At 34.2% G+C, this 22,270-nt stretch overlaps 2 protein-coding genes across 2 annotated transcripts in view; both read left to right on the forward strand.

Moving 5' to 3' along the window:
- Positions 1-3,048, forward strand: part of LOC107678740 (gamma-2-syntrophin-like) — a 65,975-nt gene extending 62,927 nt beyond the window's left edge. Inside the window, exons 16-17 of the mRNA XM_016474118.1 lie at positions 1,275-1,385; positions 2,279-3,048. Coding sequence (XP_016329604.1) covers positions 1,275-1,385; positions 2,279-2,410 — 243 coding nt within the window. The 3' untranslated portion in view covers positions 2,411-3,048. The remainder of the gene's footprint in view (positions 1-1,274; positions 1,386-2,278) is intronic.
- A 4,979-nt stretch (positions 3,049-8,027) lies between these two features.
- Positions 8,028-22,270, forward strand: part of LOC107678715 (thyroid peroxidase) — a 30,405-nt gene continuing 16,162 nt past the window's right edge. Inside the window, exons 1-6 of the mRNA XM_016474085.1 lie at positions 8,028-8,106; positions 9,786-9,867; positions 9,961-10,121; positions 11,614-11,737; positions 14,719-14,848; positions 16,387-16,593. Of these exons, the coding sequence (XP_016329571.1) occupies positions 8,028-8,106; positions 9,786-9,867; positions 9,961-10,121; positions 11,614-11,737; positions 14,719-14,848; positions 16,387-16,593 (783 nt within the window). The remainder of the gene's footprint in view (positions 8,107-9,785; positions 9,868-9,960; positions 10,122-11,613; positions 11,738-14,718; positions 14,849-16,386; positions 16,594-22,270) is intronic.

The raw sequence follows: 22,270 nt of genomic DNA on the forward strand, positions 1-22,270 counted from the left end.
GCACCAAGAGCTTGTAACACTCCAAAGAGAAAGGAAAAAATGAAATCGCATCATATGACCCCTTTAAACAAAACATGGTTCCTTGTGTTTTAGTTGGTGATCAATTAATAGGTTTTTCCAGTGTTTTGAAAATCTCTTTACATTCCTTTAATCTGAAAAATTCCTTTAAATATCAAAAGCCAGTTCTTCAATGACATCATCATCATCCAGGAAGTGACATCAGCAAATATTAAATTTTTTCATTTATTTACAATGTATTATCAGTGAATCGGATGAATTCTGGGATGTTTGTGTTCCTAAATTACAGCTTAATCATGTTTTATTTTTGAAACGAAGAGTTCAGCAGGTGCTGGTTAATGGCATGATTTGTGATTCACACAGAAGTGTTCGAACGGCATGAATTAGACTAACACGGGCTGATTACGAGGCTGAGAGGCCAGTTTAATTGTGCCGTCTAAATCTGGCGTGTATTGTTCTTGGTTCGAATAGCAGGCTGTGATTTGCACATCAGTGAAAAGTGTGTTAAACGTGATAATCTTCAGTCTTCTCTTACGATGCGCTGATCACGTCTGTGCGTTTAACCCAAACCAGCTCAACTACCTGTAATAAAAGTGCTTTATTACAGTTCTCATGAAATTAAAGTGCTTTATGGACTAATTTAAAGGAATAGTTCAGTCAAAAATTAAAAGTTGCTGAAAATGTGCTCACCCTCAGGCCATCCGAGATGCAGATGAGTTTGTTTCTTCATCAGATTTGGAGAAATGTAGCATTGCATCACTTGCTCAGCAATGGATGCTCTGCAGTGAATGGGTGCCGTCAGAATGAGAGTCCAAACAGCTTATAAAAACATCACAATAATTCACACCACTCCAGTCCATCAGTTAACATCTGGAGAAGTCGTGTACTGAATTCGGTCCTCAAGTGTCACTGTTTTAGCACATTAAGCCACATTAAGCTTTTTAAAATATCCCAAAACCATGCCTTGAACTAAGCACTGACTGTATTTCTTTATACTTGAGTCCAAGTTCAAAATAAAACTCTTTGAACCGTTCCATTGTGAACGTACGGAGCTGTATGAACCACTGGAAGAACGTAAAAGTTTGAATGCAAAAGATTTGAAAAATATTTTTTCCCACCACTGTGTCCCTTTAGGGGCTCCGTAAAACACAGATGTGAATGGGGTTTATCAGTGAATGACCACTTCATTTCTCAAGTGCGCAGATTTTGCATGCCTGTCTACTCTGCTTGCATTTTTTTCACCTGCTTTTCCACAGAAAACCATTTGGAAATACAAGTTCTCCCAGCTGAAGGGTTCATCGGATGACGGCAAGACACGAGTGAAGCTCCTGTTCCAGAATTCAGAGAATAAACAGATCGAAATGAAGGTCAGAATGTGTTTACACGAGAATATTAGGATGAAATGTCATCAGACAACATTTGTGCTGTATAAATATATCATAATTTCCGGGTTTACAATATTAGTTTAACTGTTTTGATGTCAGATTTGTCGTCCATTTAATAAAATAGTCAAATTAGATGAGATATTTAACCTTGTAAAGCCTGACATATGAAATAATAGTCAGAAAAAATAGGATAGTTTCTTAAACCTTTAGTCAAAATATAATCAAAAACAAAAAAAGTTTGCTTGTGTGTTTTCTGTTGAGGATATTTGGTGCATTAGGTGTTTATAGTATGATATAGTGAGAATATGGAGAGAAAAACAGCTCAACTTCATTCAGAGGCCCAAACTGAGTCAAAATATGAAATTTGGTGCAGATGCTGATATTTATACGGAAAAAACGATGAAATGCGTCTTGATAGGTTTTAATGTAAATCAATTAGATCTTTATAAAAGTAGAGCAGATACTGACATAAAATGATATAAATATCAGCGGTCGCTCTATATCTCCAATAATATGTCTCAGTAAGATGAGATTGAAATGATCCAAACATATAATGCAGTGATTGAGAGCTGAAGAAATAGCCATGAGATGTTCTGGAGGCTTGTGAAGATCATTCCTCCGCTGAGGAACAGTGAAAGTAAAGCTTCTGGAAACAAACGCTCCTCAAAAGATCCTGATGATCAGATTTGAGACTCTAAAACATGATTGATGGAGAATCAAGTAAAGCTGAGCTGCTTCAGTCCAGTAAGTGTTCATCTGGAGATATTACTGCAGTTATTCTGACGCTTACTTGATAAAAATCAGTCAAGATGCGAGGCAGTTTAATGTTCAAATATAAGTGAGAAACATCTTCCTGATGGCTTCTTTTCTTCCAGGAGCTGGAGTTTGCTAATCTGACAGCTGTGCTTCATTGCATTCACTCGTTCATCGCTGCTAAAGTGGCCACGGTGGATCCCGTCTTTGTCAACAGTCAAAGTCTCACGCAGAAGTACATGTGCAGCAGCTAGAAACATCCGTCTCGTCTGGTTCTCTGATTTTATGCACAATATATCTAGTTCTTGTTATATTTGTACGAATCTTCTAAATTCAGAGCGACGCTTAAGGAGCACTTTGAGTAGATGCTATTTTGACATGCTTTGAGTTATGATTTCTTTCTTAACTACTAACACGATCAATCATGTGCTTACACTGATTATGTAGCAAAGCAGATGTTGACATACAGCATTATAAGTTGATGCATGAACTGCATTTGACAATTTACAGGGCAAAACGGGTGAAACTCTGAGACTTCCAGCTGTAAAATCAACCAAACTAGATGACTTTGTGTTCTTTTGCCCTTTGTTTTCTATTCAGCGCCTCAAACCTCTTCATTTAGAACAAAGAGTAATAACAGCAAGTCATATGAATGATTTTTAAAGTCAGTTCTGATGGTTTTCTCCTTTTGAATTAAAGTGCTACCTATGTTACACTGATTTGATACGTGTTATTATGAAGTAGTTGTTTCATTAACAGTAAATAGACAGTCGTGCCAGCTACTGTCCTCGAAAACTGACATTTTCTAAAAACCAAGGTCCCTAAACTACTGTTCTATTTAGTTTGATGTTATTCCAGTTCTTTTCCAAATAAAGGAATGATTAGTTCACTGCTGACGGAATACGGCATGATTCTTGTGTGGGTTCAGATGCAAGAGAAAATATTCACATGTAAAAATGGGTATATACCTGTTTATGTTTATTTAACCCTATTTGAAGGGAAAACAATATTAATTTACCCTAAACTGGTAAAATAAATCAGAAATTTTATAATCCAAATTCTATATAGTTCCTCAATTATCAAATGTATTTATTTATTTATTCATTAATTTTTTTTACAGTGTGTTTTTGCAAGGGTCAAATTAATACTAAACTGAGTAACATATTAAAATAATTTGAAGGCAAATTAACAGGCTAATTTCAAAATGACAATCAATCTTCACAGAACATGAGGCATAATTACAATTATACCAAAAACACACTGTGATGTATTATTGATTGTAGTCTTAATTTTATTTGCAGTTTAAAATCTTTGAATTATATATATATATATGTATAGATAGATTTGTAGCACTTGTACATGCATTTTCACTGCACATACAAATTGCATAAATCATTTTATGAGATTTAAATATAAAAACTGGAATATAGAAATTTTAAATGACAGAAAAAAAATAGAATGATACTTTTAAATATGAAACTAAAATTACCAGTAGGTGGCGGCAAGTGAGTCGCTGAGTCATTTATTCAGTCTATTCTTTCCAAACGACTGATTCATTCATGAACGCAGAAAGAAAATGCTTTTATGAATGGATCAGTGAATCGCTGACTCACCCAATTTGTTTAAAACGCAAATCAATTCAGTAAGGAAACACGGCTGTGTGTTGCTGCAGAGACACACTCATATTGTGACGTACAGGCCCATCTGAAGCGCTGGACTCGAATACTAAAGCAGCATCTCTGCGCTCTGCTGGGCACCAGAGAGGCGGATCGACGCTGAGTTGAACTCCAGAGATGGAGGAAGAAACATTTAGAGTGAAAGTCTTGATGGATTCAGCCAGCAGTGCTGTATTTTGGGAGAAACACGTCATTGCTCACTTACTGCCCCATCTAGGGCACTTGAATCGCAGTGAAGAGCTTCAGGAGCCGCGGCCTTTTATCGGATGAGCTGGTGCTTCTGTTTCTGTCAAGTATCATTGACGCCAGTCGCTCACAGTTTCACTCTGAAGTGCAGGAACATCAGACCTGTGAGATGGCAATATTTGCACATCATTAAGGTGTTTTCTGGACACTAATTAGTGGTGTTTACTAAGGCAAGCATCAGTGTTAATGTTGCTCTTAAGATGTGGTCAATTCGCAAAACTGATTCATTTCTATAGGAATCAGGGTTGCCAGGTCTGATCCCAAACAGCGTAATATTAAAATAATTTGAGGGGAAAATAATAGGTTAATTGCAAAATGACTACTATCATTTTTTACACATTTACCATTGCTCGGTGAAATCTAGTCCTTCAGATAGGAATCATCTGCGCGATCAGGAGTTTCGCTTGAGGGCGAAATATTCTGGTAAATTTAACCCAAACAGCGTAATATTAAAATCATTTGAGGGGAAAATAATAGGTTAATTGCAAAATGACTACTATCATTTTTTACACATTTACCATTGCTCAGTGAAATCTAGTCCTTCAGATAGGAATCATCTGTGCGATCAGGAGTTTCGCTTGAGGGCGAAATATTCTGGTAAATTTATTTTAATTATTAAATGTATTTATTTATTTAACAATGTTTTTGTAATGGTCTAATTGATCACAGTAAGATTTTTAAATACTTTGAAGGGAAAATAACTGGTTCATTTCAAAATGACTCGAAATCGAGCCGTTTCAAAAGGAATCTGCGCGATCGGGAGTTTCACGCGAGGGCGAAAGATTTCCTGTCAAATTTCTCTCATTTATTACGTTTATTTATTTAAGACTGTGCTTTTGACCCTCAAAGTAACATAGTGAAATAATAAGTAAAAATAATTTTACACTGTTGCTCAGCGAAATTTGCAGCCAAAACGGAGTCCCTTCAAAAGGAATCCACGCGATCGAGACGATCGAGTTTCGCATGAAGGCGAAAAAGTTCCCCACATATAAATGTTGCTCATTTTCAAATAGTTTTATTTTATTTATTTATTTATTTTTTTTGAACGTGACTTCCGTGTGAGCTGCGCTATATTATGGAAGGCCGTTTCTGCCACAGAATAAAAAATAAAAAAGGTAATTGCGACTCTTTATTTTGCAATTCTGACTTTTTTCTCGCAATTGAGTTAATTTCTCGCAATTCTGGCATTATTTCTCAGAATTGCGAATTTATATCTGGCAATTCTGACTTTTTTCTCATAATTGCGAGTTTAAATCTCGCAACCGACTCTCATTTTCAAATAGTTTCATTTATTTATTTTTTATTTTTTTTGAACGTGACTTCCGTGTGAGCTGCGCTATATTATGGAAGCCCGTTTCTGCCACTGAATAAAAAATAAAAAAGGTAATTGCGACTCTTTATTTTGCAATTCTGACTTTTTTCTCGCAATTGAGTTAATTTCTCGCAATTCTGGCATTATTTCTCAGAATTGCGAATTTATATCTGGCAATTCTGACTTTTTTCTCATAATTGCGAGTTTAAATCTCGCAACCGACTCTACTTCTCGGAATTGCGATTCTGAGACAAAAAGAATTGCGAGATTAAAAAAAGCAATTACTTTTTTTTAATTTTTTTTATTCAGTGGCGGAAACGGGCTTCCATACTTTATAAAACATTGCTGCCCTATTGACAATTTTGGAACTTTTTTCCTGGTGAAATTTCGTTGAAACATCGCTAATGTGACCGCTAGTGATTTCAAGTAATTGCGACTCTTTATTTTGCAATTCTGACTTTTTTCTCATAATTGCGAGTTTAAATCTCACAACCGACTCTACTTCTCGGAATTGCGATTCTGAGACAAAAAGAATTGCGAGATTAAAAAAAGCAATTACTTTTTTTTAATTTTTTTTATTCAGTGGCGGAAACGGGCTTCCATACTTTATAAAACATTGCTGCCCTATTGACAATTTTGGAACTTTTTTCCTGGTGAAATTTCGTTGAAACATCGCTAATGTGACCGCTAGTGATTTCAACAAAAGGACAGAAAGAAGCCACCTAGCAACCACTCAAAACACCCTAGCAACTGCGTAGCAACACCTGGAATTGTGTCGGTGAGTGTTGCAGCTTCCTCAGACAATGTAATATAAATGTAATCTAGTCACTGTGTTTTCTATGTATGATATTGTTATAGGGCACGAATGACATGAACTCTTATAAATGAATTATTTAAACTCTTTTTACAGGCTTTTAGATGATTACTTGTACAAAGACATCAGATCAAGTGCAATTAATCCTTAACATGCTTTGTTATTAATCTAGATGAATGACTTGACTTACTTTAATTATGGATCATTGTCCAGCCAAAGATCTGACTATTCAGATGAGTTATGCCAAAAGCATCAGGTCGTTCTTCATCTGCCGCAGACATACAGCTAAAATAATTAGTTGAGTGAATTGAGTTGTGTTTAAGAGTTCACAGACGGACCTTTCCCTGAAAATGAGATGATGTCAAGAAATCAACGCATGTCATTTATAGGAATATACCAGGCAAAAATTTAAATATAGCTCGTAAATGATGACAAAATGGTCTGTTTTAGGTGAACTATTCCTATAAGGTTGTGAAATGTCATGTTTGAAATCTGCTATGAGCAGATAATCATGATTTCAGAGGCCTGACAGATGCTTGACACGAGCTTGTGTTGTGTTTAAAGAGGGCACTCGAACGACACGCTTCATGAAGCTTGGAGTCTTGAAAATCAAGGGTTTTGGTGGAATCAGCAGAGTTTGACTGTTCACAGTCAGTGAGCAAAACCCAGCAGAGACGAGTACACGGGGGAGAGTGAACACAGCCGACTGGAAACACACAGACAAACGCCTCACAACACAACACCGCTGAGACTAGAGGTATGAAATATAGCAGTAATATTGTGAAATATTTTTACGGTTTAAAATAAGTGTTTTCTAATTTGAATATATTTTAAACTGTAATTTATTTCTGTGATCAAAGCTGTATTTTCAGCATCATTACTCCAGTCTTCAGTGTCACATGATCCTTCAGAAATCATTCTAATATGCTGATTTGATGCTCAAGAAACATTTCTGATTATTATCAATGTTGAAAACAGTTGTGCTGCTTCATATTTTGTGGAAACCATGATACATTTTATTTTTCAGGATTGTCTGATGTATATAAAGTTTCGAAAGAACAGCATTTATTTGAAATGAAAATCTTTTGTAACAATATAAATGTCTTTACTGTCACTTTTGAACAATTTAATGCATCCTTGCTGAATAAAAGTAAAACAAAAAACTCACCCCAAACCTCTGAATGGTAGTGTTTCCAATAATTTATTAATTATTTTAGATTAAATGTATTCATTTGTTAGCTGTCAAGAAATTTCTGCATCATAGTTCACTACAAAATCAACAGAATATATTTTGCATAAATATAATTAAACAAGGCCAAATGAACAGTATCCTATAGGATACAGATTACAGTATACTGTAACACAAATAAGGATTTTATTTCTGTAATGTACAATTGTAAATGTAGATGGTAATATTTGTTAAGCTAAATTTAATTGGTGTTGAAGTATCAGCTGATACCAATGCTGATATACAAATAATATACAATGGCAGATTATATGTGCTGAATATTAAAGAAATGTTATACTTTTGAGTCAATATTTCTCCAAACTCATTTCAAGTACTTATGCTTTTGGGACAAGATATGAGAGATTTCTTCTTTAAAATCGTATTTGTAAAATTATTAATCATAGTTTATCACTGTAATGTTTATTCCATAGTGTGTGCAGTAATCACATAGAGTACAGAATAAATAGTGTTAATTATTCTGCAGTGAAAGTAAATATCATGTCTGCGCTCAAAGTTTATTTTTCTGTCATTTGACATTTATTGCACTTATTTTTAGTCAATTAAAATGTCTCTTGTATTGCAGGTCAGCGGAGACATGGCTGGCGTTCTGATGCGGTTAACCTCTGTCATTATATGCTGCGGTCTGAGCACAGATTCATCTAATTCATCTCAGCGTATGTGGCGTCTTTCACATGCCTTTCAGCTCATATGTGATACTGAGATGTCTAGACCAGTGTTGTGGAAAGTTACTATTAAAAGTAATGCATTCAAATATTGCGTTACTCTCTAAAAAAGTAACTTATTGTGTTACTCCGTTACTTTTTATGGGAAGTAATCCGTTACGTTACTTTTGCGTTACCTTTTCTTGTCTGGCATTGGGGTTGCTTGTTTTTTTGGGATTAAATATGCAAAGGATTTTTGTGTTAACTTTTAATTATTGCAGATTTGTGTAATATTCTGAGCTTGCATTTCACTGTTTTTATTCATTTTGAGGAATACCAAATCAGCATGGGGACAGGAGAGCTGTCAGTCAATAAATTCAAAAACTAAGTAACTGGCGTTACTTATTTGAAAAAGTAACTCAGATATTTTCTTGTACATTAAAAAGTAATGAGTTACTTTACTAGTTACTTGAAAAAAGTAATCTGATTACTCCTGTTACTTGTAATGTGTTACACCCAACACTGATCTAGACATAGTAAGATGATCTTCAGATCAATGATTTGTGGTTAATTGCCATTCCTTGTTCCAAATAAGCAAAGACCTCCAAGTGGGATTTGGCAGCAATTGCCAGAACTCAACACAGCGTCTTATTTGTACAGCCAGCTGGCGACGGATTCATTACGGGTTATTTTGTACCTACTGACATTTAGTTCGGACGTTTCCAGACCCAATGTTCCAACCACATCTGGTTCCTGACATCTGGTGCCAAATTTCTGTAATGACATCTCCTGCGGAGACCCTTGGGATATTTCCCAAGAAATTGCAGGTCTCGGCACGTAATAGGAAGGTCAGATGGTGAGCGGGATGGCATTGTTAAGCTGCTGTCTTCATGTAAAGAGTAGATGGGTTGTTGGTTTGTATTAGGATGCGTGTTATGTCAACAGAAGATTCCCAGTGGGAATGTCGTCCTGAGTTTCAGCTCTGGTTTGTTTGTGCTGTCAGCCCCACCGAAAGATCATGCTGGCTTTGATGCCACACAGTCAGAGGTGAAATGGGGATGTTTCTCGCAAACCCCATGTTTTTTAACTATGGCATGAATGTCAAGATGTCAAATTATAGTCTATATTCGTAAGCCCACCCTTGGGACATTATATTAATGTAAAACCTGAGTTAATCTGAATATTTTACATTTCAAAGCACATCACTAAAGGACATGAGCAGTTCGTTTAAATTTTCAACACTGACAATTTGTTTGCAATGATAATGTGGATTTCTGGGAGGATTTTTCTTGACGTTACAGTATAGTACAGGCATCACAGCCTTAAGTTGTTAATTACTTTAATAAATTGAAAGCTACAGCAGTATAATAAGAAACACCAAGTGTTTATATATATATATATATATATATATATACGTGTGTGTGTGTGTGTGTGTGTGATAATTATTATTATTATTATATTACTTATTATGTTATGTATATACTGATATATGTATATAATAATTATGATAATAATAATAATTATTATTTTTAGTAGTAGTAGTATTTGTATTATTATTATTATTATTATTATTAAATAATAATTAATATAATTCATATTTTTATATTTTAACCAATTAGATTTCATTATTGGAACTCTCGGTTTCATATTTTATTTCTAATCCTCACATTTGATTTTCTCTGGAAAACCAGTCGTTCCTGAGAGCTTGATTATATCGTCCTTTCAAGAGAGTCTTCAGATGGTCAATGCTGCACTGAATCAAACTTCACAAGGGTGAACAAAAGTCTATAATCATTTTTATAATTTATAAACATTTTATCTCCTAATAAAGACAGTAGAGATAGTATTTCCCTCTTTTTCTCTGAGTTGCAGGTTCGATCCTAAGCCTTTACACATGTACACGCTCTCCAGACGTCCGGCATCAGAAACACAGCACATCTCCAAATCAGCAGAGATCTTTCACATGACTTTAGGGCTTTTAAAGGAGAAGGCGAGCAGGAGACATAAAAGATCACTGTCTGTGTCAGGTGAGGCTCTTATACATACATTATTCCCTCAGATTATTGCAGTGAATTTAAAGGGATAGTTCACACAAAATAAAAATCTGCTGTTAATTTACTCACTCTCAGGTCATCCAAGATGTAGGTGACTTTTTTTTCTTCAGTAGAACAGTAAAGAAGATTTTTAGCTGAAACTTGGTCCTTGGTGATGCATAAAATTGCAAGTCAGCTGCTTCATGTATTTGAGAATAAAAAAAGAGCATATCAAGGAACACAAAATGAATACCCGTGGCTCCTGACGATATATTGAGGTCTTGTGAAGTGAAACGATCATCTGTGCAAGAAGCTGAACATTATTTACAACATTACCATCTGTAATCCAGAGCCTCAGGCAAACAGGGAAATCTGATTCTTGTCTGCGAACTGATTCTTTTGGACAGTTCGTTTCTATAAACTGGTTCAATTCACTAGTTCGTTTACGTAATCATGCAATGACCTCACTTATACATAATTATATTATTAAAGCACCCAATAATGATGTGAAACGTGGATGTTTTACATGTCTAAAGCTGAATAAACTAGTCTTCATCAGCTCACCTTTATATATAAACCATAAGAAACCATATAAACGTTCATTTTGCCCCTTCATTCAAGCTCTCGGTTCACTCATAGGTCTTCAGTTAGAGTCGAACTGTTTCCTCGGTTCAGTCAGTGACAGGAACTGGAGCGCTGAATCAGTTAATTCGTCACAGGATCAGATGGTATTTTGGCTTATTTAGAGTCGGAGTGACTGTCAGGCGTCTGAAACTTGATTGAGTAACGTGTAGATCTGTGCTGCTCGAGCCGCGAACTGATTCAGACGCTTCAGTCCGATTTGATGAACCGATTCATTAAAAAGAACCGGTTCAAAATAATGATTCATTCACAAACTGAACCGTTTGCCTGAGGCTCTGGATAACAGCTAATAATGTTGTAAATAATGTTCAGTTTCTTGCACAGAATGATCATTTTGCTTCATAAGACCTCAATATGTTGTCAATAGTCACAGGTATTAATTTTGTGTTTCCTGATATGCCTTTTTGACTCTCAAAGTGCCAGAAGCTGCTCATTTGCATTTTATGAATCACCAAGGAGCACGGTTTCAGCTAAAAATCTTCTTTAATGCTCTACTGAAGAAAATGGTCACCTACAGTAAATTAACAGCAAATTTTAATTTTTGCATGAACTATCCGTTTAATAAAAGCTCCTGAGCACCGATGACACTTGATCTAATGCATTGACATTTTTTAAGTGTCTAAACACTTCATGGGGCCGCTGCGGGGTATTATTTAGCGTGTTATTTTGCGCGACATGTACTAGAGATTCAGCTCTGTAAGTGTGGAATAATGCAGTGGCATCATCTCGGAAGAGCTTTAAATGTCAGATTTAATCAATGTTGCCTCATCTACGGGAACCTCGGCAGACTGTTTACCCTTCAGTGTTTGAGTTGCATTCGTAAACACATTAACTGCTTTTCAAGAGCTCCTTTCCGTGAAGGCAGTGGAGTGGATAGCAAACCTGTCTGGATGCCCTCGCACTCTCCATCCCACCACCTGCGCCAAAGATGGAAAATACCGCAGCATCTCTGGAGTCTGCAATAACAGGTATCTGACTCCCATCTTAATAATTCATCCATAATGCAGCGGGAGGCACGTCTCGCAGATTGAGAGCACAGAAATCAGACCCTCGGTTAACAGTTCCGCGGCCTTTTGTGGAGAGGATCAGGTTGATATGATAAGATGACCTGCGGGTCAGAGCTTCGAGCAGATGAGAATATCACTAAACAGTATAAAAATAATGTCTAAACCTTAAATATTCATGCCCTGCTCACCCGGGTCATGAAATACGTCACAAACCTGTGCTTGCTTTCATCTGCTGCAACTGCAAAAAATGTTCCCGATCAGTATTTTTGTCTTGTTTTCCATTACACATATCTAAACATTCTTAAATCAATTTATATTTATATCTATATCTATATATGAGAAGCAAAATGACATTAAGTCTTGTTTTCTGAAAATGAAGTGAGTTTAAGCATAACACAAGAATAAAATGTTTTTGAATAGGGTCAGAAAAATTATCTTGTTTTCCATTTTAATTAAGTTTATTTTTCTGATAATTTCACTTAATTGTGATATATTTTTCAAGAAAACAAGACTTAATGTTTTATGTAATTTTGCTTGTATATTGATTTAAGAATGTTTAGATATTTGTACTGGAAAACAAGACAAAAATACTAATACTGTATATATATATATATATGTCTATATATACGTCTATATATATATATATATATATATATGTGTATGCAGTTTATGCATAAAACAAGAAAAAAAATATCTGCCAGTGGGTTCAGTAAAATAATATATATTTTTTAATATAAATATTTTGTCCTGTTTTAAGCTTAAACTCTTAATTTTTACATATTTTTAGAAAACAAGACTTAATATCTTATGTAATTTTGCTAGACAAAAATACTAAATAAAAAAATCATGAAGTTTAAGAAAAACAAGACAAAAAATACTTGTGTGTTGCTTCTCACACTGTGAAAAATTATTTTCTAAACAAGTATTTTTTTCTTGTTTTTTTCAGTAAAATATCTAAACATTCTTAAATCAGGATACATTTACTTGAGAAACAAAATTGCATGCGATAAATTGAAAATATCAAAATTAGATGAGCTGCCAACGGGGTCAGAAAAATGATCTTTTCTCCCTTTTGAATTAAGTTTATTTTTTCTGACCCCACTGGCAGATATTTTTTCTTGTTTTAAGTGTAAACTCACTTCATTTTGATCTTTTTAACAAGACTTAATAGCTTAAGCAATTTTGCATCTCAAGTAAATGAATCTTGATTTAAGAATGTTTAAATATTTGTACTGCAAAACAAGACAACGTCAATCTTTTTTGCAGTGTGGATTCATTTGCATTGCGCTGATAGAGCTGTCTGCAATCATATAAACAGATTTAAATCAGAATAAACTCAATATGTGGTTTTTCCTTATCTTTTCCTTTATGATGCATATGATTGATTTGGCTTTGGGGAAATTAATCCCAGTTCTCCACACTGGCTCGGCTTGCAAGATTTATAGCGTTATTTTACATTTGTGGGAGGAAATGTACCATATCCGTCTAGTTCTGATGCATCAAATTATATATTTTTAATGCAAAAACATCATTAGTTCTGATTAAATCTATCTTCTATGAGTAGTTGAGTGCGGTGTTATATGCATCTAATACTATTTTAAACATTTCTCCAAATTATTACGGGGGCTCGACAAACACTATCACTGCTGTTCATACGGGACTGTTTGTTCTGATCATTCTCAAATGTAGGGATTCAAATATCACATAGACGTAAGCATGCACTGTTTTTTTGACTTGAGACAATAAGAAAACACCCAATTATCCTAGAAACACCCTAGCAACCGCACTTTTTTTTTCAGTTTTACATTCTTATGATTTCAGTAATTTTCAGTGTTATATTTTTACTGTTTTAATTTATCAAATATTTAGTATAATTTTGCATTTTTATGATTTAATCAATTTTTAGTAAGTATTTTATTTCAATTTTATTTTATTTGGAAATTATTAATTATTTTAGAAATTTTTATGTAAAAGTATTTATTATAATTTAATATTTTCATGGTTTAACACATTTTTAGTAAGTGTTTTATTTGGATATGCTTTTGTTTGGAAATTATTTATATATTTAAATTTTACATTCTTATGATTTTTATAGTTTTTAGTAAGTGTTGAATTTTGACTGGTTTTGTTTAAATAGATATATAAATATACAGTTAAATGAACAGTTTTATGATTTGATTTATTTTCTGCTTTACAGCTAAAAATTACGTTTGTTTCATAATTGATTCATTTTACAACATTAACATTAATTATCAAACATTAAACATCAACATGAATTATTTTCCTGTTTTATAAACGTGAAGCTGCTTTGAAACAATCTGTATTGTATAAAGCGCTATATAAATAAACGACTTGACTGTGGTGTTGAGTTTTGCACAGGCAAAAATCACTCACATTTTCTTCAGAACGTGTAAAAGTCTAGTTATACATGCAGTTTTTATGAGAGACCAAATGGAATATTTGTACTACATTTGTGACTAAATAATCGAAGTGCATACAAATCTGGTGAAAAGTCTCTGAAATGCACATATCAGGTGTGATGTTATGATTTGCCAAGTAATGTTAGGGCAACTAAGTGCTTAGAGTGAAAGTGCTTGTTATTCTAGTTCAAACCCAAAATGCATTGACAAAAACATTTAAAGAATGAGTATATTTGTTTATATTCGGTTACTGAGAGATTTTATGCATTGCATTGAGCCAGAAAATGAAATGTACAGTATGCAATGCCATTAATAGTCAGGTCCTGTCATTTCTGAGGTCATGCAATGTAGAATTACAGGCAGATGAAGGACAATGCATTTTTGAAAGTAATGTGAGAATATTAATTGCAATAATGCATTGACTGTGAGCTCTTTAGTACAGCAGCTGTTCCCTTATATTCTTTAAAAATGCAATGTCATGAGACATTTTTGATCACATGCATTCATACTGTGTTTTTTTAGGAAGAACCCGCTTTGGGGAGCAGCAAACACCGGCTTGGCCAGATGGCTTCCGGCGGAGTACGAGGATGGAGAAAACCAACCCAAAGGCTGGAACACCGGACGCCAATACAGCGGCTTCCAACTTCCTCTGGTGAGCTGCATGAGAATATCCTCACAATTCATGAAAGACAGGACTGAAACTGATGTGCAGAACAAAATTATTCACTGTGGGGAGGAGTTACTCAATGCAACTGGAATGAAATTATATGCAAATGAGTGCCCTCATATGCTAATGAGCTCATGTCATTATCAGTCGTAAAAAGTCTTATTTCACCCTTCCACAAATTAAGGCCTAACATCAGAGCAGAAAGTCTTAAATTCATAATGTCATGGCATTAAATGTTGCATGCACTGCCAAATAAAATTAATATATTCTCAGTGTTTTTGTCTTGTTTTCTAATATAAATATCTAAAAATCAAGATACATTTACTTGAGATGCAAATTGAACATATGAAGTCTTGTTTTCTGAGAAGTTGAATAAACTCAAGTGAGTTTATGCTTACAATAAGAAAAAAATCAACTTGTTTTCCCTTTAAATTAAGTTGAATTTTCTGAGCTCAATGGCAGATATTTGTTCTTGATTTAATCATAAACTCTCTTGATTTTGATCAATTTCCCACAAAACAAGACTTCTTAAGTCATTTTGCTTCTCAAGTAAATGTGTCTTAATTTAAGAATCTTTTGACATTTGCACTGGAAAACAAGACAAAATAGTCATTGGGAACAAAGATATTCAAGCCATTGTTGTGTAAAATGAATGTTGACTTAACATCATCAAATCATGTCATACTTGTTTGCATTGCATGATTATTAGATTAGATTATTAGATCATATATCTGTGAACACCTGCCAAATAAGCTTGAGAAAACATTGCATATTAAACACCTCAGAAGAGCTCCATCTCACATCTACCTGTGACACGTTGGCCTTTCCCTGCTCTATTATCGCATTAAAAATGCAATGCTGTGCGCTGTTTTAAATATGCACAACCTCTTCTTCCCAAACGCAGAGAAACATGAGCGTCGCTGCCAGCGCGCCTCACTGAAACTATTTTTTTTAATGAGGCAAAGGCTGCAGCACTTCAGTGCAAGATGCGCCGTGACAAATGTTCACATTGCCACATCTCACGTTGTGCAAGAGGGCAAAAACACTTCCATCTAATTTTGGCGAATAGCGGTTTAATTGCTAGTGGTTTTAATGACATTTACAACAGGTAAACAAACACTGGCGGAGGGGTATAATGAGATTTCCCTGACTGCCCACACACACAAAACAACAGCATATCAGGACTCGTTTTCATGCATTCATTTTATTCACCACAGAAAATCCTCGTGTTTTATTTGCTTAAGCACAATAGCATCAAAGTATCTAGTAAGAATAGAGTTTAAGTGCAAAGGGCTTTTTTTTAGATTCTTATTTGTCAAAAGGTGTAATAAACTGTCCCATTAAAAAACAGAAAAAAAAAACCTAGTATTTCATATGTCAGGCTGTACAAACCCCTAAACACTAAGTATTATACTAATTATGCCTATATTTATGTTCAGCATAAATGTTTGAGTGTAAAACTGATGGTCAGAATGATGGCGGAAATGCATCTCATCTGAAGTCACTCTGGTTTGCTTTCTAAGGTTCGAGAAGTGAGCAATGAAATCATGTGCGGCTCCAGCACGGCCGTCCTGGAGGACAGCGCTTATTCCCAGATGCTGGTGGACTGGGGCCAGTACATCGACCACGACATCTCCTTCACTCCTCAGAGCTCCAGCCGAAGCGCCTTCGCAGAGGGACGGGACTGTCTGCACACCTGCAGCAACGCCGACCCCTGCTTCCCAGTGCAGGTAACCTTACAATTATGCTGTAAAGTCACCTTTATCATGTCAGACAGCGTTGAGAAAGCTGTAGCTTCCCAAGATACGAGATACTCATCATTTCAACTACAGCCAAGCGACAAACTCTCGAGTAATGATCCATATCAATCCACAAATAAAACGTATCATAGATTTTGCTTCTCTAGCACAAATCAGGCCGGATGACAGTATTTTTCAAGTTGGTGACAGTGTTATTCTATAATTTCTATGCTGTTAGTGTATTAATATTTGAATTGGTTTTAAAGGGGTCATATGACGTTGCTAAAAAGAACATTATTTTGTGTATTTGGTGTAATGAAATGTGTTTATGCGGTTTAAGGTTCAAAAACACATTATTATTTTCCACATACTGTACATTATTGTTTCTCCTCTATGCCCCGACTTTCTGAAACGCGTCGATTTTTACAAAGCTCATCGGTCTGAAAACCGAGGTGTGCTGTGATTGGCCAGCTATCTGGTGCATTGTGATTGGCCGAATACCTCAAGCGTGTGATGGAAATGTTACGCCCCTTACCATACTGTGATGCCGTGTTAATCGCATCATATGACCCCTTTAATTTTCATTTGAGTTTGTTTTAGCTATTTTATTTTGTCATTTTTATTTATTTTATTTTAGTTATATTTACAGTGCAGATCAAAATTAGAGAACAATCTATAAATTCTTGATTTTTTTCTGAAATATTGTTTATCTTCATCACTCAAAATTTGAAGGAATATTAGCTGTGGGTATACCATTGTTCTACTAACATGTTTGACAAAACAACCAGAGAATTTAAACAAATAAACATTATTTTGTGGAAAACAGTGATCGAAATTAGAGAACAGAAACCACTGTAGCACGAAGGAAGTTTACATCTAACATTTTGGAGGGTTACAGCTGTCAGAAATTAGTAGGAAGTGTAGAGGCCCTACTTTGAGTGACTTCAGCACATCTCTGCGCTGGTGTGATCTTGGTCCACTCTTCTTCATAGTTCGGTGACTGTAGTGGGATTATTAGCCATAACTTTGTCGCCAAGGATTTTCCAGAGATTTACAATCAGGTTTAGATCAGGACTCTGGGCTGGCCATTTCATTAGTTTTATGTTCTTGGCTTCAAGGAACTGCTTTACCCATTTTACAGTGTGATGGGGGCATTGTCTTGCATGAAAATTGCAGACTGATTGGGAGATGAACGCAGGGAAGGAACCCAGTGTTGCTGAAGGAAGTTCTGATAAACATTTGCATTCACCTGCCATGTATCTGTATAAGAGAGCCAACTCCTGCATAGCAATAATTTTGATCAAACAATTAAATGTCTGTCTGCCGTTATTTCCCCACCAATGCCAAAATCAAACCTACACCCTTGTATGTCAGATGTTAAAAGAAATGTTTTGACTTTAAAACAAAAATTAAATACACAAGGTTCTATACATTTTAACTTTACACTGTAAAAAAAATCTGTGACATTTACGGTAAAATTCCGGCTGCTGTGGTTGCCAGAATTTCACAGTTAAAAATATGGTAGCAATATTTTAGGTTTTACAGACTTATCTTAAATTCACAATAAAAAAACTATTTCATTAACAGATGTAATGTTAATAAACCAGCATAGTGAAGTACTAATATCTGTTTTGAACCATTGTAATACTGATAACCACCAAAAAGAAACAGTGATGAGAAAGTCACATGATGAATCAAAGCTTATCACAAACAGCTCTTCCACAAGCTGAGAAGGGAAATACTAATATATATATATATATATATATAGATATATAGATAGATAGATAGATAGATAGATAGAAGGTGCACAGTGTCATTCACACGAACACTAAACACCATCATGGTAACGCGCATGATACTGAAATAATGCAGTAAACATTAATTTAACAACATTAGATAAAGCCCTAATGTACACAACTGATAAGAAAAAACTAAGAAGAAATATAATTATTTCAATGAAATAACATAAAATATGAAGTGTCATGCAGGGAATTCTGGGAGTGTCAATTTATGGTTTTTCACTGTAAATTATACAATGACTATCTCTTTTTCACTTCCAAAAAACGTAATTTTAACAGTATTTTACTGTAAAATTACATTAAATGTAATTACAGTTATTCACCGTATATAGTATGGAAACTTACTGTTAATCAATTAATTTACAACCTGCCATGCTACAACAATCAAGTCAAGTCAAGTCAAGTTTATTTGTACAGCTTCAGGGAACGAGGGTTACCATACGTAACCGAGACGTTATTCACAGCATATAGTATGGAAAGTTACTGATAACCAATTAACAGCTTTTTACTGTAGCACTTTTACAGTCTTCTACTGTTAAAATCACAATAATTTTTTACAGTGTAGCTTAAGTTTAGCAGTTTTGTTATGTGCTTTTGTCATTTTTATATCTTTTTTTTCAATATTTCTTTAGCTTTAATTTATTTTTATTTCAGTTTTAGTTTTTGTAATTTACATAATTTCAGTTAGTTGCCAAGGTAACATTAAGTTTAAGTTTTTCATCTAATATTTCATTTTATTTTATTTCAGTTATATGTATATAAAAACCTACAGTATAATAACATGGTTCTTTAGACTAAAAAGTTCGTAAATAATTACATTTCTTAGGCTAGTACCTGAATTTATTGATGTTAAGTATTTAATTAAAAAATGTAAAAAAAAAAAAAAATGTCTTGGCTTTAAAAAAAAAACTTAAATCTATCCCTACCATGTTCTAAACATTTAATTTTTTAGTTTAAGTTTTAATAATTTTATGTGCTTTTGTCATTTTTAATGTTATTATTTTTAATACGTTTATAGCTTTTATTTATTTTTATTTTGGTTTTAGTATTAGTAATTTGAGTACTTATTTATTTCAGTTGGTTGCCAAGGTAACATATTTAAGTTTAAAATTTTCATCTAATAATATTTTATTTTAATTATATTTATATAGTAACATACAGTATAATAACATGGTTCTTTAGGCTAAAAAGTAAGTAAAAAAATAATATTTTAAACTAATACTTGAGTTTAAAATATTTCAAATATGTTGAAAGAAATGTTTCAGCATTAAAATATAATTTATATCCATCCCTACAAGATTCTATGTATTTAAATTTATTTTAAGTTTTAATAATTTTGTTATGTACTTGTCATTTTTTTCTATAGCTTTAATTTATTTTTATTTTAGTCATTTTAGTGCATATTTATTTCAGTAGTTAGTTTTTCATCTATTTATTTTATTTTATTTACTTTATTATTCCAATTATATTTACATAATAAACTACAGTATAATATCAGGGTTCTTTAAGCTACAAATAAGTCAATAATTCAATATTTTAGGCTAATACTTGAATTTGTTTATGTGTGAAGAAACGTTTTGGCATTAAAACAGAACTCAAATCTATATAGATGATGTGTAACTAACAGAACCTTACGAAAAGTTCTAAATGGAACCTTTTAGTGGTTCTAAATGATAGAACCTTTTCTATTCTATAGAACTTTTCCCAGTAAAGTGATTGGCTATTTTGATTTGAGGGCGGGGCTTCCGTTTCTACAGCCGCTGTTTTGAGCGTCTCAATCATTGTTCTACTAGGGCTCCGTCTCTAGTGTTGTGTATTATTATTCACACTCAACATCTATTTTCATACACGAGTCACCGGCAGCTAGTTGTCTGCTATTGACTGGATAAGACATTCCCCCAGTCATTTGAGTTATCTTTGTCTTTGACATCCCGTGTCAAGGAGCAGGTTACAGCACTCATTTTTCGACTTCATTGACAGAAGTTCATTTAGTTGAAACAGATAAAATGCCACACACTTCCTCTGAGGTGAAGTCATTGTCTCGCGCTCTTTTTGTCTGATCCTGGTGGCCCGCGATGAGTCAGACGTGGAAATATATTCGAGTCGGAGGACAGTTCAGGACTGCTGGTTCAGAACAATGAAGATGAATCCGGGAACGTGGCTGAGCCCTATAATTAAAAAGAAAATATATCTCATTGCTTACTTCTTTATCTCTGGCGAACCTCAAACGCAGTTGAAAATGGGGGTCACGACAGCACCTTTTTGTTGGTGGTTCTGGATCCTTTAGGGCTCGAAATGCTCATAAAATTGTGCCGGTTTGTAAGTAATCTCACTGTCTCCAGCCAGAGGCGAGGAGGCCACTTCCATAGATATACAAAATAGCATTTTATTCTTGCCCACCCTGAGCCACATACTGCATACTGCATACTAATACACACAGCTTCATGATGGACCGGCCGCTCTCAGCATCCACAGAATGACAGATGGGCAATAAACAAAAAGATCTGTGATCAGTTTTTGCTCAAAACTCAGGAGACTTGATGGAGTTTCATTGAAAGTCTACATGAAATTGCAGAACTTGATTTTATACATTGAGATTAATTGGACGGGGAAGATGAATCAAGATTATTATTATAGATAACTAAATCTGGAACTGAAATGAAAACCATAAAAAAAAAACATCTTTTTTAATAAATCTGCAAAAATGTCAACAATTCTGTGTTTTTCTGTCAATATGGGGTGCTGTGTGTACATTAATGAGGAAAAAAAATTAACTTAAATGATTTTAGCAAATGGCTGCAATATAACAAAGAGTGAAAAATTTAAGGGGGTCTGAATACTTTCCGTACCCACTGTATATATAGTTTTTATATTTTTTTTTATTTGTTTTAGTTTAGAATAATTTCTGAAGGATCATGTGACTGAAGACTGGAGTAACGATACTGAAAATTCAGCTTTGTATGACAGCAATAAATTACATTTTAAAATGTATTCCAACAGAAAACAGTTATTTTGAATAGTAAAAACATTTTTACTGTATTTTTAATCAAATAAATGAAGCCTTGGTGAGCAGAAGAGACTTCTTTTAAAAACATAGCAGCACTATGATTTCACACTGTGATCAGTGCTTTATTTCAGAGCCGCTACTACAGCTACGGGTCACGAGAGGAAATGTGGACGATCGCTTCCTCAAATCTGTGCTTGAATGCAGAATCATGAGTGACTTTTACATGTTCAAGACTTTTGCTTTTGCAATGGGAACGTTCCGCTGATTTTTCTAAGTTGTAAATAAAACAAAGATTACTGGAGTGTTTTACAAGAAAAGTCAGTATTTCTACTTCAGAATTCAGAATGTCTTCTTCAAAATTCAAAATCTCACATTTAATTCAGTGTGTCACTTGCTCTTTCTTTGTAAATTGTGAAATTTATGAGTAATTCCGACCGGGAAAAAAAATGGTTCAATGTAAATCCTACACCAATCTTGTGTATGTTTATAATGCTATTTATCTATACTTATATAATGTAAGTATATTATATAATTATGTATTTTGCTCTGAAATGTCTTTTAAAAAATGTCAAACAAGGGAAGATAATGTTACCGTACTGACATTAATATCTATGGAAGCCCATTTCCACCACTTATAATAGGATCATAACAGTCCATATGACTGGTGCACTAAAATTTAACATCAATGAGGATGAACAACACTGATTTTTTGAACTATTTGTATAATTGGGTATTCTGATCACTTGTTTTTGCTGATATTGTTCGGGCTTTGCATTTACATTTCATGAATATATGTGACCCTGGAGCACAAAAGTAGTCTTAAGTCGCTGGGGTATATTTGTAGCAATAGCCAAAAATACAT

This window comes from Sinocyclocheilus anshuiensis, unplaced genomic scaffold, assembly GCF_001515605.1.
Source record: "Sinocyclocheilus anshuiensis isolate Anshui unplaced genomic scaffold, SAMN03320099.WGS_v1.1 scaffold208, whole genome shotgun sequence".
Taxonomy (NCBI): domain Eukaryota; kingdom Metazoa; phylum Chordata; class Actinopteri; order Cypriniformes; family Cyprinidae; genus Sinocyclocheilus; species Sinocyclocheilus anshuiensis.